Source organism: Pocillopora verrucosa, chromosome 2 (genome assembly GCF_036669915.1).
Source record: "Pocillopora verrucosa isolate sample1 chromosome 2, ASM3666991v2, whole genome shotgun sequence".
Taxonomy (NCBI): domain Eukaryota; kingdom Metazoa; phylum Cnidaria; class Anthozoa; order Scleractinia; family Pocilloporidae; genus Pocillopora; species Pocillopora verrucosa.
In genome coordinates, this window is record NC_089313.1 from 930,537 (window position 1) to 943,815 (window position 13,279).

The 13,279-nt window shown below is 40.1% G+C and overlaps 2 protein-coding genes across 2 annotated transcripts in view; both read right to left on the reverse strand.

Moving 5' to 3' along the window:
* Positions 1-13,279, reverse strand: part of LOC131782482 (uncharacterized) — a 31,254-nt gene that overhangs the window by 9,000 nt on the left and 8,975 nt on the right. Inside the window, exons 15-26 of the mRNA XM_066162250.1 lie at positions 8,825-9,000; positions 8,110-8,491; positions 7,588-7,644; positions 6,928-7,283; positions 6,344-6,536; positions 5,760-5,795; positions 4,743-4,838; positions 4,311-4,388; positions 3,798-3,973; positions 3,040-3,421; positions 2,523-2,549; positions 1,908-1,934 (exon numbers count right to left, since the gene is read on the reverse strand). Coding sequence (XP_066018347.1) covers positions 1,908-1,934; positions 2,523-2,549; positions 3,040-3,421; positions 3,798-3,973; positions 4,311-4,388; positions 4,743-4,838; positions 5,760-5,795; positions 6,344-6,536; positions 6,928-7,283; positions 7,588-7,644; positions 8,110-8,491; positions 8,825-9,000 — 1,986 coding nt within the window. The remainder of the gene's footprint in view (positions 1-1,907; positions 1,935-2,522; positions 2,550-3,039; positions 3,422-3,797; positions 3,974-4,310; positions 4,389-4,742; positions 4,839-5,759; positions 5,796-6,343; positions 6,537-6,927; positions 7,284-7,587; positions 7,645-8,109; positions 8,492-8,824; positions 9,001-13,279) is intronic.
* Positions 10,809-13,010, reverse strand: LOC136278951 (uncharacterized). Its single transcript, XM_066162270.1, has 3 exons — positions 12,830-13,010; positions 11,980-12,546; positions 10,809-11,452 (listed from the first exon to the last, which is right to left on the reverse strand). The coding sequence occupies exons 1-3, from the start codon at positions 13,008-13,010 to the stop codon at positions 10,809-10,811; spliced, it is 1,392 nt and encodes a 463-aa protein (XP_066018367.1).

The following is a 13,279-nucleotide window of genomic DNA, read 5'->3' on the forward strand; positions in this document are numbered from 1 at the left end:
GTATCCATATCCTCCAAGCTGTTCTCCATACATTTTCTAAGCTGACAAGGAGAAATATTTTTAACAATTAAGAGCTTCTTTAGTTGGTGATCATTTCCTTTATTCTTTTGACCTTAATATGTGATTCAGGGGTGATATTGTGAGGAGAAACTGGATCCTAGTCACTCTCAGGGATCATAGGGTTATGTAGGCCGCTCTTCTCGACTGTATTGTTTTATTTAGCAAAATATTGCCTTCACTGATAAACGATTGTTACTTGAATAAGGATATCAGGGAAGATTCGATAGGAGTGACATTTGATCAAACCATAAGTCTGAAACTTTACATACCCATCACGGGGTGTCATGTATCGTTTGTGGTAGTTAGCCTCGCGGCCTTTAGGCTCTTAGCCATGACTTATTATATTTCCCCTGTCCCTTGAGATTCGAAGTAACTGACAAATGTTTAACTTGTATAGGCTTTGGTGAGGACTTTAGACTTCAATTTCTCTATAGATATCAGCGGTTCGTTTATTGTGTGATTATATTGAAGATAATGAGATGATCTAAAATGCTATAGACTATGTCTAACTTATTCAGGGATTTTAGCTCATGTTTTTCAGTAAAAGCGGATGTGTGGCTGTAGGGGTTATTTGATAACTTAATTTCTTTTCTGTTGCCTGGTATAAATTTTGCAATTATTAATTGCATCATTAATCTGCTTTGAAGTAAGAGTTTTATCATAAATTTGTAAACAGGCGATGCGCCCGCGATAGTTTCTTTTATCTCCGACTCGAGCTCCCATTCTGATGGGATAGTTAGTAGCCAGTCTAATACGGCCTATGTGCTTAAAATCTTCGAACTTTCCATTAATCCACAGGCCAGCATTTCCCGTTTTTTGATCATATGTTGCACCGATAAAATTCCATCGATTTGGTGCAATCTTAGTGCTTTTCAATGGTTGTATGGATTTTTGATTTTCTCTGTCTACAAAGTGAGCAAACAGTTTTCTCGGTTTTGCTAACCAAAGATTTGTTCCCCACCCGTCCCTCTTAAAGTTAAAGATGGGTCCCGCCCTTTCAGGGAATATCCAGGCCAGTATTGTCAATGAATCCTTTGTATCCAGTTTACCATTGTTTGGAAACTCGATAAAACTGTCTGGTGCTCCAAGAAATGACAGAGAGCCACCTTCTTTATTATAAGGCCCTTGAGCAGTTGTGACGTAGCTTTTCACGCCAGCAAGGTTTCCACCAATCGCATCTGTTGCCCCGTACCTCTCGTTCAATGGGAACAGCGCTACTGGTCGGACGTTAGCTAAAGTATACGAGACAGATAAAGAGTATGATTCGAGTGTAACATGTTAAGCAGCTAAAAGGGAAATCTCCAAGTGCCAGAATGTTTCGATTACTATCATGGTTTAGTTACCAAATTTTTAACTAGGTAGGCTGTTAAAAAAGCCATCACTCATTGAGCTAGGGTCACAACTATATGAATGATTAACAAATAAATTTTAAGGTGTAGCAATAAGTTTTGATCTCATATCGCTTTCTCTTCAAGGTGAACCTTTCACCTTAGTACCACAAAATCCTTTCAAATTTCTCTGATATAAAAGCTTACCTGAAGAGTTACCGGAAATAACATCTTTAACAAGATTATCTTCCGTACCCCACACATCTGTGATGTCAACCGGGTCTCCTTGCTTCGGCGTCAGAACAACTTTTCCGATCTTTACCATCTTCTTTCCACTTGAGATAACTTTGCTTCCCGAGCTTGAGCTTCCACCTTTCACGGTTATTATTCTCGAAGAAGTACTTCCTGAACTAGAACTGCTACCTCCACCTTTCATCGAGTAGCTACCGCTTACAATGGAACCACTACTTCCACCTTTAACTGACATTGAGGAGCTTCCTCCTGAACTAGAACTGCTACTTCCAGCGCTCGAGGAAGTCCCGCCAACTTTTAATGTGCTTCCTCCTCCAGTAAAGCTGCTCCCTCCACCTGTAATCACACTGGATCCTCCTGTGGTTGATCCAACAGTTACACCTTGTGAGGAGCTTCCCCTTACACTGGAGCCTCCTGTGCTTGATCCGCCTGTTACACCTTGTGAGTAGCCACCGCCTCCGGTAGAAATGCTCCCTCTGCCTACCGTTTCCATGAAGGTTCATGGAAAAGAGGAAAAATAGAAGCATTTGTCCGTCTTATATTTCCCACACTTGCTAACTGAATTTGTTTCTCCATGCAGCAACAAAGACATACTTCATGCACACTGAAAAAGTTCAAGCCAACTGAGAATCTTTGATGGGGTCGTGTTTTATAACGTTTTTTCTTTCACCGTCGCAACACGAAGTTTGCTTTGTAGAATAGAGACAATTTATTAGATATCATACTTTAAATATCAGGAGAATACACTGAGGGAGATAAGAAATGGCGGTATAGGGAAGTCAGTGCAACTGAAAGACGTTGTATCTTACCGTTCAAAGACAGGAAATATGTCGGCTATTTATGTTTATACAGAAACCATAACTATGTTCTACTTAAACTTACGTGAGGCCTGAACTGTCCCTCCTGCCGCTGATGGATTAAATTAAAAATCATTATTTATAACAATGTTATATTTATAATAATGTAATATAAGACGAAGGTATACAAGAGAATAACTTGTTAATTTAAGAAAATTCCAAAATACAAGTCACAAAGAAAACAAATACTTAAGCAAATCTTTTCGTAACTCATGTTCGATTCCTTGAATGCAGCGAAAGCTTTGGTTTCTAGCAAGGCTACCTTTTTAGCTAAACAGCCCAATTATCGAAAAATCTTGGCTATGATAAAGAATGGCCGAAATCAGCTTGAACATCTGAGAAACTTTATAGACTGCGGTTAGGTTGATGTTGACAAATAATACACCAAATGGACACTGTTTTAACGCTCAGTCGAAGTCCTAACATTAAAATGAGAAGATGTTTATGCAGAGATTGACTTTAAGCTGAAGACGTATTTATGCGAATATCTTCTTAAAACAGTTACTGAAAAAAATGTTGATCAAACGAAGCCAAAGACTCACCTTTACAACAAGTGTCTACGACGGAACCCACCAGGGATCCCAGCGCATCAAACTCCGCTTTGAACATGTGCCGTGAATTTGGGTCGGTAGCTATATTCCCTAGCTGTCTACTACAGTATCTATTACCCATTCCTATGGTAATGACAGTGACTCCTGAGTCTCTGAGCTCCTGAGCAGGAGCAGAAAATCTATCTGTTGACTTGCTGCCAGCCAAAAGACAAGCTATATTAGGAACACCAGGACGTGCGCTGGTATCAAAGAGAGCATTCTTAGCTTTCAAGAGAGCTTTCCCAATCATTGTTCCACCGCCTGGGTACTGGATTCCATCAATTGCTGAAATCACCTCTGATTGGGTGTAATGCTGGTCGAATCCTGACACAACCTACCAACAACAGTTCAATCTAAGCAGTGTTAGCATTGTATAATACCATACCACACTTGTAAAGATACAATCTCTCTTTCTGACCAGTGACGCAGACCTTGCTAAGGTTCTTTCCAAAAATATACGCGTAATATGTGAAAAGCTAAGGTTGCCATGTTTTTGGCCTCGGAGCCTGTTTGTTTTGAAAGTTACTGTAAAGTGTTTTACAACCGCTTTGATTGTTCAAGAAATGCATGAACTGGTAAAATTATTATTCTCTGGTATTTTCTTCCAATAAAATCGGATGGATGGCTTCGTGCAAATCAGATTTGATACAAAAAATGTAAAACAATTTGCAGGGATTTAAAAGAAACTCATGACGATGGAAAGATTCTACCTTCGCGTTATCGTCAAAAACAATGACACCAACATGTGTTCCTTCACTAGAGACAGCAAAACGTCTGGTAAGATCTTTGACAAAATTCAGGATATTTTGAAACGTTCCTTGTCCTTTTCTTTCTATGCTTCCTGATCCATCGATAATGAAAGCAAGGTCAGCCTTTGCGTTACATTCTACAAAAAGAGAAAGAAAGTATTATTTTGATGTTTGCTTACGTCATAAGTCACTGGGATGCTGTAGAAAGAGAGGCTTATTAGTTGTCAGCGTTTTTGAGCGATTTTTCTCTGCTCATCTATCATGAACTAAGAAGGCATTTTCATTTTTTGTCTGCTTCCGAATTCAACTGCGAAATTTCCTCAGGAACTACCACTTGGTTTTAATTGAAGCCCTGAGTATAATTTTTGAAGGGCTACCATCTAAAATAAAATTGAAATAAACTAAAATAGAACTGACTGGTTTCGGAAAAATTGTCATCGCTGATAACAGTCTGAATATCTTGCGACGGCCTACCTCCTCTAGATGAGCTGCTTCCTCCACCTGTAATCACAGCTGATCCTCCTGTGCTGGACCCGCCAGTTATACCTACACCTTCCGTGTCCAGAAAGGTTGAAACAAAGAATCACTCTCAGCATATGATCAGAACATGAAACACTTCAGTCGGTGTCATGCAGTTTGGGTATTTACAACTATAGAATACTTGACTGTAGTAAGAGAGAGGCCCACTAAATTAGCCAGATCCCAGATACAGCAACCGTCAGCAAGGGTATGACCTTTATCAATACTTAAGGGGCCCCGTACCTCCTCCAGTAGAGCCGCCTCCTCCAGTAGAGCTACCTCCTCCTGTAGAGCTACCTCCTCCAGTAGAGATGCCTCCTCCAATAGAGATGCCTCCTCCAGTAGAGATGCCTCCCCCAGTAGAGATGCCTCCTCCAGTAGAGATGCTTCCTCCAGTAGAGATGCCTCCTCCAGCAGAGCTGCTTCCCCCACCTGTAATCATACCGGCTCCTCCTGTGTTCGATCCACTCGTGATTCCGACACCTATCGACGTTCATTAAAAAACCTCATCCGTTTATGATTAATATATTATGACTCTGATGATGACGCTCAGTTTATTGAAACGTCAGTCACCATATACCGACGACAGTCCTTCTCAGGACTCACTGGGACTATTACATGTTGAACATCATCAGAGATTTTTTGAGCACTAACAATTATGCATTAATCATTAATGGCAGGAAAAAAAAAGTTCCGATGGTAGTAAGGGAATGATCGAAGGCAGCTAGAAGTTTTAATTGCAATCATTTCCAAGCAACTGTGGGGTGGCATCCTGCTAAAATATTACTGCTTCATTCGGAGGAATTCTCTCATACCTTGTGAGGAGCTACCGCCCCCCGCTGAGCTGCTTCCTCCGCTTGTAATCACACCAGATCCTCCTATGCTTGACCCGCCAGTTATGCCTAAACGTGAACCATGATGAATAAGAATCACTTTCACTTTCAAAAAGAACGCTACAAACTGTCTTCGCAAGTTTGAGTACTTGCAATTGTGGAGCAATCAGCGACTGTTAGATAAGGACTGCTGACTCTTTTATCCGATAAAGCAAAGACATAATAGCTAATCGCACATGCAAACTCAAATTTTGCTTTTGATATTAGTTTGTTATTACGAACAAAAAGGTGTTTGTTATGCAAACCCTTATGAAAACATTACCTAATTTCCATACCCTTTCCTATGTATAAGGATATAGAACATGGTGAGAATGCGTAGACAATCTTGTGAGTTGACGTTACAAACGAGACCAAATTTTTATAACGCTTAGCTACGCTTGACATATGGGACAATTATGATCGACCTAAAGTCTAACAAGAGGAGGCGATAAGACTGCGAGATAAACGTGTTCAATAAACGAATTGAAGTAACTTGCACGGGGCATTCTCTGTGGTCAAACTGAGGCAATACCTTTGGATGGATTTTGTGTTAACGATCCTCCCGCTCCTGCAAGAGGACAAATTTATAATTAATCCTTATCTATCATTTACTTACTGTGACGTAGGGCTCTCACTCGTTACTACTTGAGAAGTGATTAGAATATTAAGGAATATTTTTCATGTCAGATAAAAAGCATGAAAATATCTAAGGATAAGTAATGTCTTTGATGCTTGAAAAATGTTGAGAAACGTTGAGAAATATTGATATTTAAATGAGTCTCATCACTTCATTTTGCTTTATTTATGACTGATTCCACTTGAAAACTTAAACTGAATGCGATTTAAGGTAGCACTGAGACCTTCCTTAGCTCCCCCTCAAAAAAAAAGTAAAGGAAAGTGGGTGGTTATGTCGTTGATGTGCTAATTTATCCAGTAAATAGGATACCCATAATGCCCTAACTGACAGATTTTTAAATCTGATATTTTTTTTGAGACTAACGGCCTTGTCAACTGTTATTAGCCACCTAAATCGAAAATGCTTCGAGGATGTAAAGCCAATTTAAGGACACTTATAGCCGGTTTAAGGAACTTTTACGAGACGAGTTTCTCACTTACCGTCGCATGCCATCTTTTTAATTTTCGGGAGTATCTGATCCAAATCATCAAAATCGCCTGTTATAACATGTGTAGCATCTGGGTCGGTTGCCATGGCGTCTAACTGGTCCTTGTCGTACCGGGTTCCAACTCCAAAACAAAAGATCGTCACTCCCATGTCTCGGAGCTTCTTAGAGGGTTCGTCCACATAGTCCTGTTTGTTCAATTGACAGACTTATTGATCTGTTTCATGGTTCAAACCAGTGAACATAAAAACAAAGAGAACGAGAACAACAAGCTCTAAAAAGAAAAGATTCTTTAAGTTAGGCTTGAGTTCTTGTGAAGGGGTCAGATTATTCTAAATCTTATGACAAACGAATAAGATATTTCTTTATCAAAAAGGAATGTTACTCGAAGACAACTTAAGTAGCTTTAAGGACAAGCTGGCTATCGGGAAGCACCTCACTATTGACTTACATAAAATTAGTATTCGTTGTTTTCAAGAAGTTTACTGGTGTTTTTCTTTTTCTTTTTTTTTGGTGGGGGGGTTGCATGTTCAGAAACATAATTACTTTAGGTACAATTTTGTTATCAAAAACTCTGACCTGAGATGCTCCATCAGTCATAACAATAAGGACATCTCTGACTCCCTGCCTTTCACTGATTTCAAACAGTCCAGTTCGCACTAGATCGAGGCCTTTTCCAGTGTATGTGCTTTTTGACGGATACGGAATCTTGTCAATAGCGTCTATTATTGAATTTGAATCAAAATATTTCTCGAAATTGAACACCACCTCGGCTGTGCTCGAAAAAAGTACCACTCCTACATGTGAACCATCTTCTGCGATGTTGAAGGATTGAACAAAGTTTCTGAGGAATCTCAAACACTTTTTGAAATTTCCTTTCCCAATACTTCCAGAGCCGTCCAACAAGAAAGCTATATCTACTTTGGCTTGGCACTCTTAGGATGGAATGAAAAATAATGTTAAAAGGCTTTGATATATGATAAAGTGGCGATATGATGAAGTGATATTAAGTTAAATTAGGATGCTATGTGGCCTGAGATTGTAAAGAGTGATATCGCACCACATCTACAGAACGATTTACCATGTCAATTTTACTTCCTTCTCCAAATTTCACTGACAAATGAGTAATCTCTAGGCGTTAAGTTTCCAGTACATGTCACAAATGTGTTGTATTCGTAGGTTAAAGTTTAACTATCCTCCCATGTGATCTTATGGTTTGGTTGATGACACTGTACTTACTTGTGCCTGAGCTGGGAGCCGGAGGTCGTGCAGGACCTGTAACAGTGCCTGAGGATGCTGTAGGGATAAAAATTTAGGAGTCCATTTGACATAGCCTTCTAACTCGCCACCTATGAGTGAAATACATCTCCACAATCAAAGAGTTGAAACTCCCGCCTGTCTATGACGATAAAGAAATTCTTGCTGATTTTACTCTATTTAATCTCACATGGTTCCTGAATTATTTCATCAGAGATTAAGGGACGAAACCAAAGATCTTTTAGTTCGAAGCGTTATACCGAGCAAATTTCGGTTCAGCTCAATGAACAACAGATAAACTTCAGCCGCAGTTGAATGGCTTCAGTCAGTGTGGACATCTGACACTCGCGACCGACCTGAGGCAGATATTGAGAAATAATACGGTGGGGAAATACTGGAGTGTTTGTAATGCAAAGTCAGGGCCCCAGATTAAGCAAGAAAAAACTTTCTGAGGTTCTTAGGTTACCAACGAAGATTGATCACCAAAATACGTAGAAAGCTTACCCTTACGACAAGTGGCCACGACGGGACTCACTAAGGACCCCAGGGCATTGAAATCTGCTCTAAACATGTGCTGTGAATATGGGTCGGTGGCTATCGCTCGAAGCTGTCCAAGGTCGTAATATTTACCCATTCCTATACTAATACAAGTGGCTCCTGAGCCCTTGAGCATCTGAGCAGAAGAACCAACGTCATCTGTTGACCTGCTGGCAGTTAAGACACAGGCAATGTTGGGAACACCGGACCTTGCACTTGCAGCGAAGAGGGAGTCTTTCGCTAACATGAGAGCTTTTCCGGTCATTGTTCCTCCTCCCAGATACTGGATTCCATCAATTGCTGCAGTCACTTCTGCTTGGGTGTAATACTGGTCGAGTCCCGCCACAACCTGCCAAAATTCAAGTTAAGAATCAGTGTCAACTACTTAAGTAACCAGTTACTTCAGCTTTGGCTAAGTTTATTCACTGTTAAGGCAACGTTGTTAAGTTGTTCCACAAATTTACGTTAGAGCCTTTGAAAAGTGGAACTGATCATATAGTGACATAAAAATTTCCATGGCGATGGCTCGCATTGCTTTAGAAGACTTTTCTTTGCGGTGACTTCTTTCACTTCCTTTAATCTAATCGGATACATGACTTGATACAGATAAAATTCAAATAAAAGTTCGAGACAATAAATTTGAAAATTTAATTGATTAAAAAACATTGACGAGAGATCCAACCTTTGCTTCATCGCTATAAGTAATGATGCCGATATGAGTTCCTTCTTTGGAGACATCAAAACTTCTAGCAAGATCTTTGACAAATTTCAAGACTTTTGCGAACGTTCCTGGTCCGTTTCCTTCTATGCTTGAAGAACATTCGATGATGAATCCAATATTTAGCTTTGCGTTAAGCCCTAGGAAAAAGAAGAAAATCCGTATGATTATACTTTTTCACTGTTTACTAAGTTGGTAAGTTTCATAGTTTTAGACGTCGTTACAGACTACAGGCATGAGTCAGATGATTCAAGATGTACAATTTCTTCAACTCCGATGCCGTTGTGTTTTAGAGTAACTGATGTAAAGAGGTAGTGTGTTTGTTATATATCTCTGCCTTCAGTTGTGAAGATCTTCAAGGAATTCCTCGCATCCGAATGAATTTATATAACTTAAATGGACCTTCTGCTCGCAGAGCTTGGGGAAAGTCGATCTGTTATGCCGGAAGTGAGTCGATCATTATATGAATTTAATGAGGTTAGCGATTTGAGCAGGTGCTAGCAACGTATGGTCCGCTAGGATTGGATCGTTCTCCAGTTTCTGTGGCCTGACTTGTTTAGCTTGCTCGTGAAGAAGGAAAGTTGATGAACAAAGACTACGTCTGAACACATTATGATCTCATTCTCGAGGATCATCTTTAGACTGATGGAGAATAGGAAGAGATATTTATTGGTTACAATCCAATTTCACCATCAAATCTGTGTTACCTGTTAAAGAACACAAACCGTTAGCTTGGTGGGTGGTGAAGTCATATACAAATGTCTTAATGCAGGTATAACGTAATAGGTCTTAGGGGCAAATCGGCGTGTGAATCCTCAGTGACCCTAGATTTAGATTCAAGGCAGCACCTTGTGTTGAATTCTGATCTCGTTATAAAGAACCTTGCGAGACGTTAACTTTCCTTCATGGTTTTGCAACGTTTCAGGCCACTAGCGGATGAGATGATCTTTGACTGTTCATTTCGATACATTGTCCTAACTCTGGGCACCAGTGGCTTTGAAATGATCGTGATTGATCTGACTTCACTGTAAAATACGCAAAGGTAAGAGAGGAATTACATAAGTCTTCGCCCTAACTACACCAACACGGATAGAGGGATGACAATTCCGGAAACGTGAAATGCCATAAAAAATGCCAAATGCCAAAATGACGCAAGCCGTATCAGAGCGAACCGCCGAGCAAAAAACCAAAGATCAAAATGCATCATTCATTGCCATCGAAAACCAACCGCTGTCAACGAAACGTTATGGTTCATAAGGTGAAGGGCAAGCAGTAAAATCCAACACCTGAAACGTGGCGAATTTTATCAGAAAGGATTACATGGTATAACAAACCATAAAATATCATATTTCGTGTATTCAAACGCGAGAAACCACCACCTTTTTTTCACGACAAATGCTTTATGTCTTTATTTCATTGAACGCTATTTCGTTAGCGTGGGACTGAAAGCGATCTCAACCACTTGTTTATTCGGAGAAGTCAACGTAGTAAACGGGGCGTGGAGCACGGTGAGTAAATGTGTGCGGAGCTTAAGTATTTGATCGTATCTGAACGAGTGACAATTTGTGTCCCATCACAACGGACCGGCGCAAGAAAATGGACTCATTTTACTACTTGCGCGCTTCTATTGGAACATTTTTTCTAGGTTCATTTTACACCTGCCGAGGACAAAGGGTGATATTTCAGCGTTTCACATGAATGAAGGTCTCTTTGTGGACTGATTTACCTCATTTACCGATTGTAAATCATCAGCGACTTATTCATAACTACTATTAACTGACTATCACAAGAAATAATTATCAGTCAAGAATATCCTTAAATTTAAGTACAGTAGGTAACAAGTGATTAAGTAAGTAAAGACAAATATTTAATTATATTTGATCCATTTGTACGTTATGGTACAAACATGTTAAATGCAATGACCTCATGACGTACGTAATGAATACGTCTACAGCCCCCTTTTGTAGCGTTTACAATTGTTTTTAGCATCATTTATCTGCTCTGAAGTAAGAGCTCTATCGTAGATTTGTAAACAGGCAATGCGCCCGCGATAGTTTCTTTTATCTCCGACTCGAGCTCCCATTCTGATTGGATAGTTAGTAGCCAGTCTAATACGGCCTATGTGCTTAAAATCTTCGAACTTTCCATTAATCCACAGGCCAGCATTTCCCGTTATTTGATCATATGTTGCACCGATAAAATTCCATCGATTTGGTGCAATTTTAGTGCTTTTCAATGGCTGCATGGATTTTTGATTTTCTCTGTCTACAAAGTGAGCAAACAGTTTTCTCGGTTTTGCTAACCAAAGATTTGTTCCCCACCCGTCCCTCTTAAAGTTAAAGATGGGTCCCGCCCTTTCAGGGAATATCCAGGCCAGTATTGTCAATGAATCCTTTTTATCCAGTTTACCATTGTTTGGGAACTCAATAAAGCTGTCTGGTGTTCCAAGGAATAACAGAGAACCATCCTCTTCCTTTTCAGGCCCCGGTGCTGTTGCGACGAAACTTTTTACACCAGCAAGGTTTCCACCAATCACATCTGTTGCCCCGTACCTCTCGTTCAATGGGAACAGCGCTACTGGTCCGACGTTAGCTAACAAGAACGAAAAAGATAACGTGACACAATTTAATGGTTAACAGCAATATTTTCCTCTGGGCAATAGTTCACAGTTTATCGCCATGTGTCACATGCGGCGTGTGGTTATCAACAGAAATATCAGTGTAAACTGGTTGGAACATTTTCGTGAAATGATTCTTTCCAAGTTGTTGCCAAAATCTCTCTAACTCACACTAACACTCAAAATGTTAATTAATTATGTTGAAAATCCCAATAAGTCATGCCTCTGCCCTCATCGCCCTCGCTATATTCCCTTCTACAATGACGAACTAACAAAATGACCAAGTTGTTAGTCAAGTTGATAGAGCACTACACAGGCATCGTACAGGTCATGAGTTCAATTCCCGTACAAGCCCAATTTTTTTTCAGCTCTCATCCTCGACAATCAGTGTACTTCAGACCTTTTACGTGCACGGGTTTCATCTGTCGTAACATACTTTCTGAGAGCGTCGATCACTTTTTTAAAATTTTACAATTGAGATTGAATTAGCATAGTTGTTTACCTTGGCATATTATCCTCCTAATTTCCCTGATCGTCTTGCCAAGCTTTGTGGCATCACCGGTAAGCACGTGACCAGCATCCGGGCTTGTGGATATGTCATCAAGTTCTTTCTTATCGTACCTGTTTCCAATTCCAATACACAAAACATTAACTCCAGAGTCTTTGAGCGCCTTTGAAGGTGCAAGTATATCTTCAGTTGATTTCCCTGATGTTAATACGATCAAAATATGCGGCACGTTTGGTCTTGAGGTGATATCAAACAGTTGGCTCTTCGCAAGTTTGAGTCCAGCGCCAATGTTGGTACTCGCACCTGTATACTTTAGGCTATCTATGGCATTTTCCACGCTTTTTATATCGAGATATGTTTTGAAACTCAGAGCAACTTGAGAGTTTGTAGAGAATACAACAAAACCAATGTGAGTCTGCAGAGGATTGATGACAAACATGCTGGAAATGGCTTTGGCGATGGCCAACGCTGTTTCGAAGTTTCGTTGTCCCTTCTCGTTTTTGTTTCCAGAGGCATCGACGAGAAAAGCTAAGTCAACTTTGTCCCTGCATGCCCCAAAATCTGTTGAAATAGACAATTGCCCGCAGCGCTTATATGAATGAAACATTTCCACTCAAACTGTTAAGCTACCTTATCTGGCATCAGAGGAAAACAGCGAATGCCAGTAAACTAGGCTGTCCTGGAATAATGAAGTGTTAAATTCATTGTCACAAGTAAAGGATTTTAAACAAAACTTCATTCTTTAAAAAGTAACTAGCTGAATTGGTCACCACACCAGCACTCATACCTTTCTTGACTAGCTGACCGCTTCGTTATCCTTACAAACAATTTTATTATAGCTTACCTACAATACTGCTGGAAATGTCGTCATTCTTAGCAAGATCATCTTCTGTACCCCATACATCAGTGATGTCGATCGGGTCTCCTTGTTCCGGTGTAAGAACGAGTTTTCCGATCTTTATAGGTTTCTTTTCATTACAGATAACTTGGCTTCTCGAGCTTGAACTTCCACCTTTAGCTATCATTACTTTAGAGGAATTTCCACCTGAAGTAGAAATGTTACCTCTGCCTTTAATTGATATTGAGGAGCTTCCTCCGGAAATAGCACTGCTTCCATTAGAGCTCGAAGAGCTACCACCTGAACTAGAACCACTGCTTCCGTCTTTGATTGATTTTGAGGAGCTTCCACCGGAAATAGAATTGTTTCCTCCGGAGCTCGAGGAGCTACCACCTGAACTAGAACCACTATTTCCATCTTTGGTTGACATTGAAGAGCTTCCTCCGGAAGTAGAAT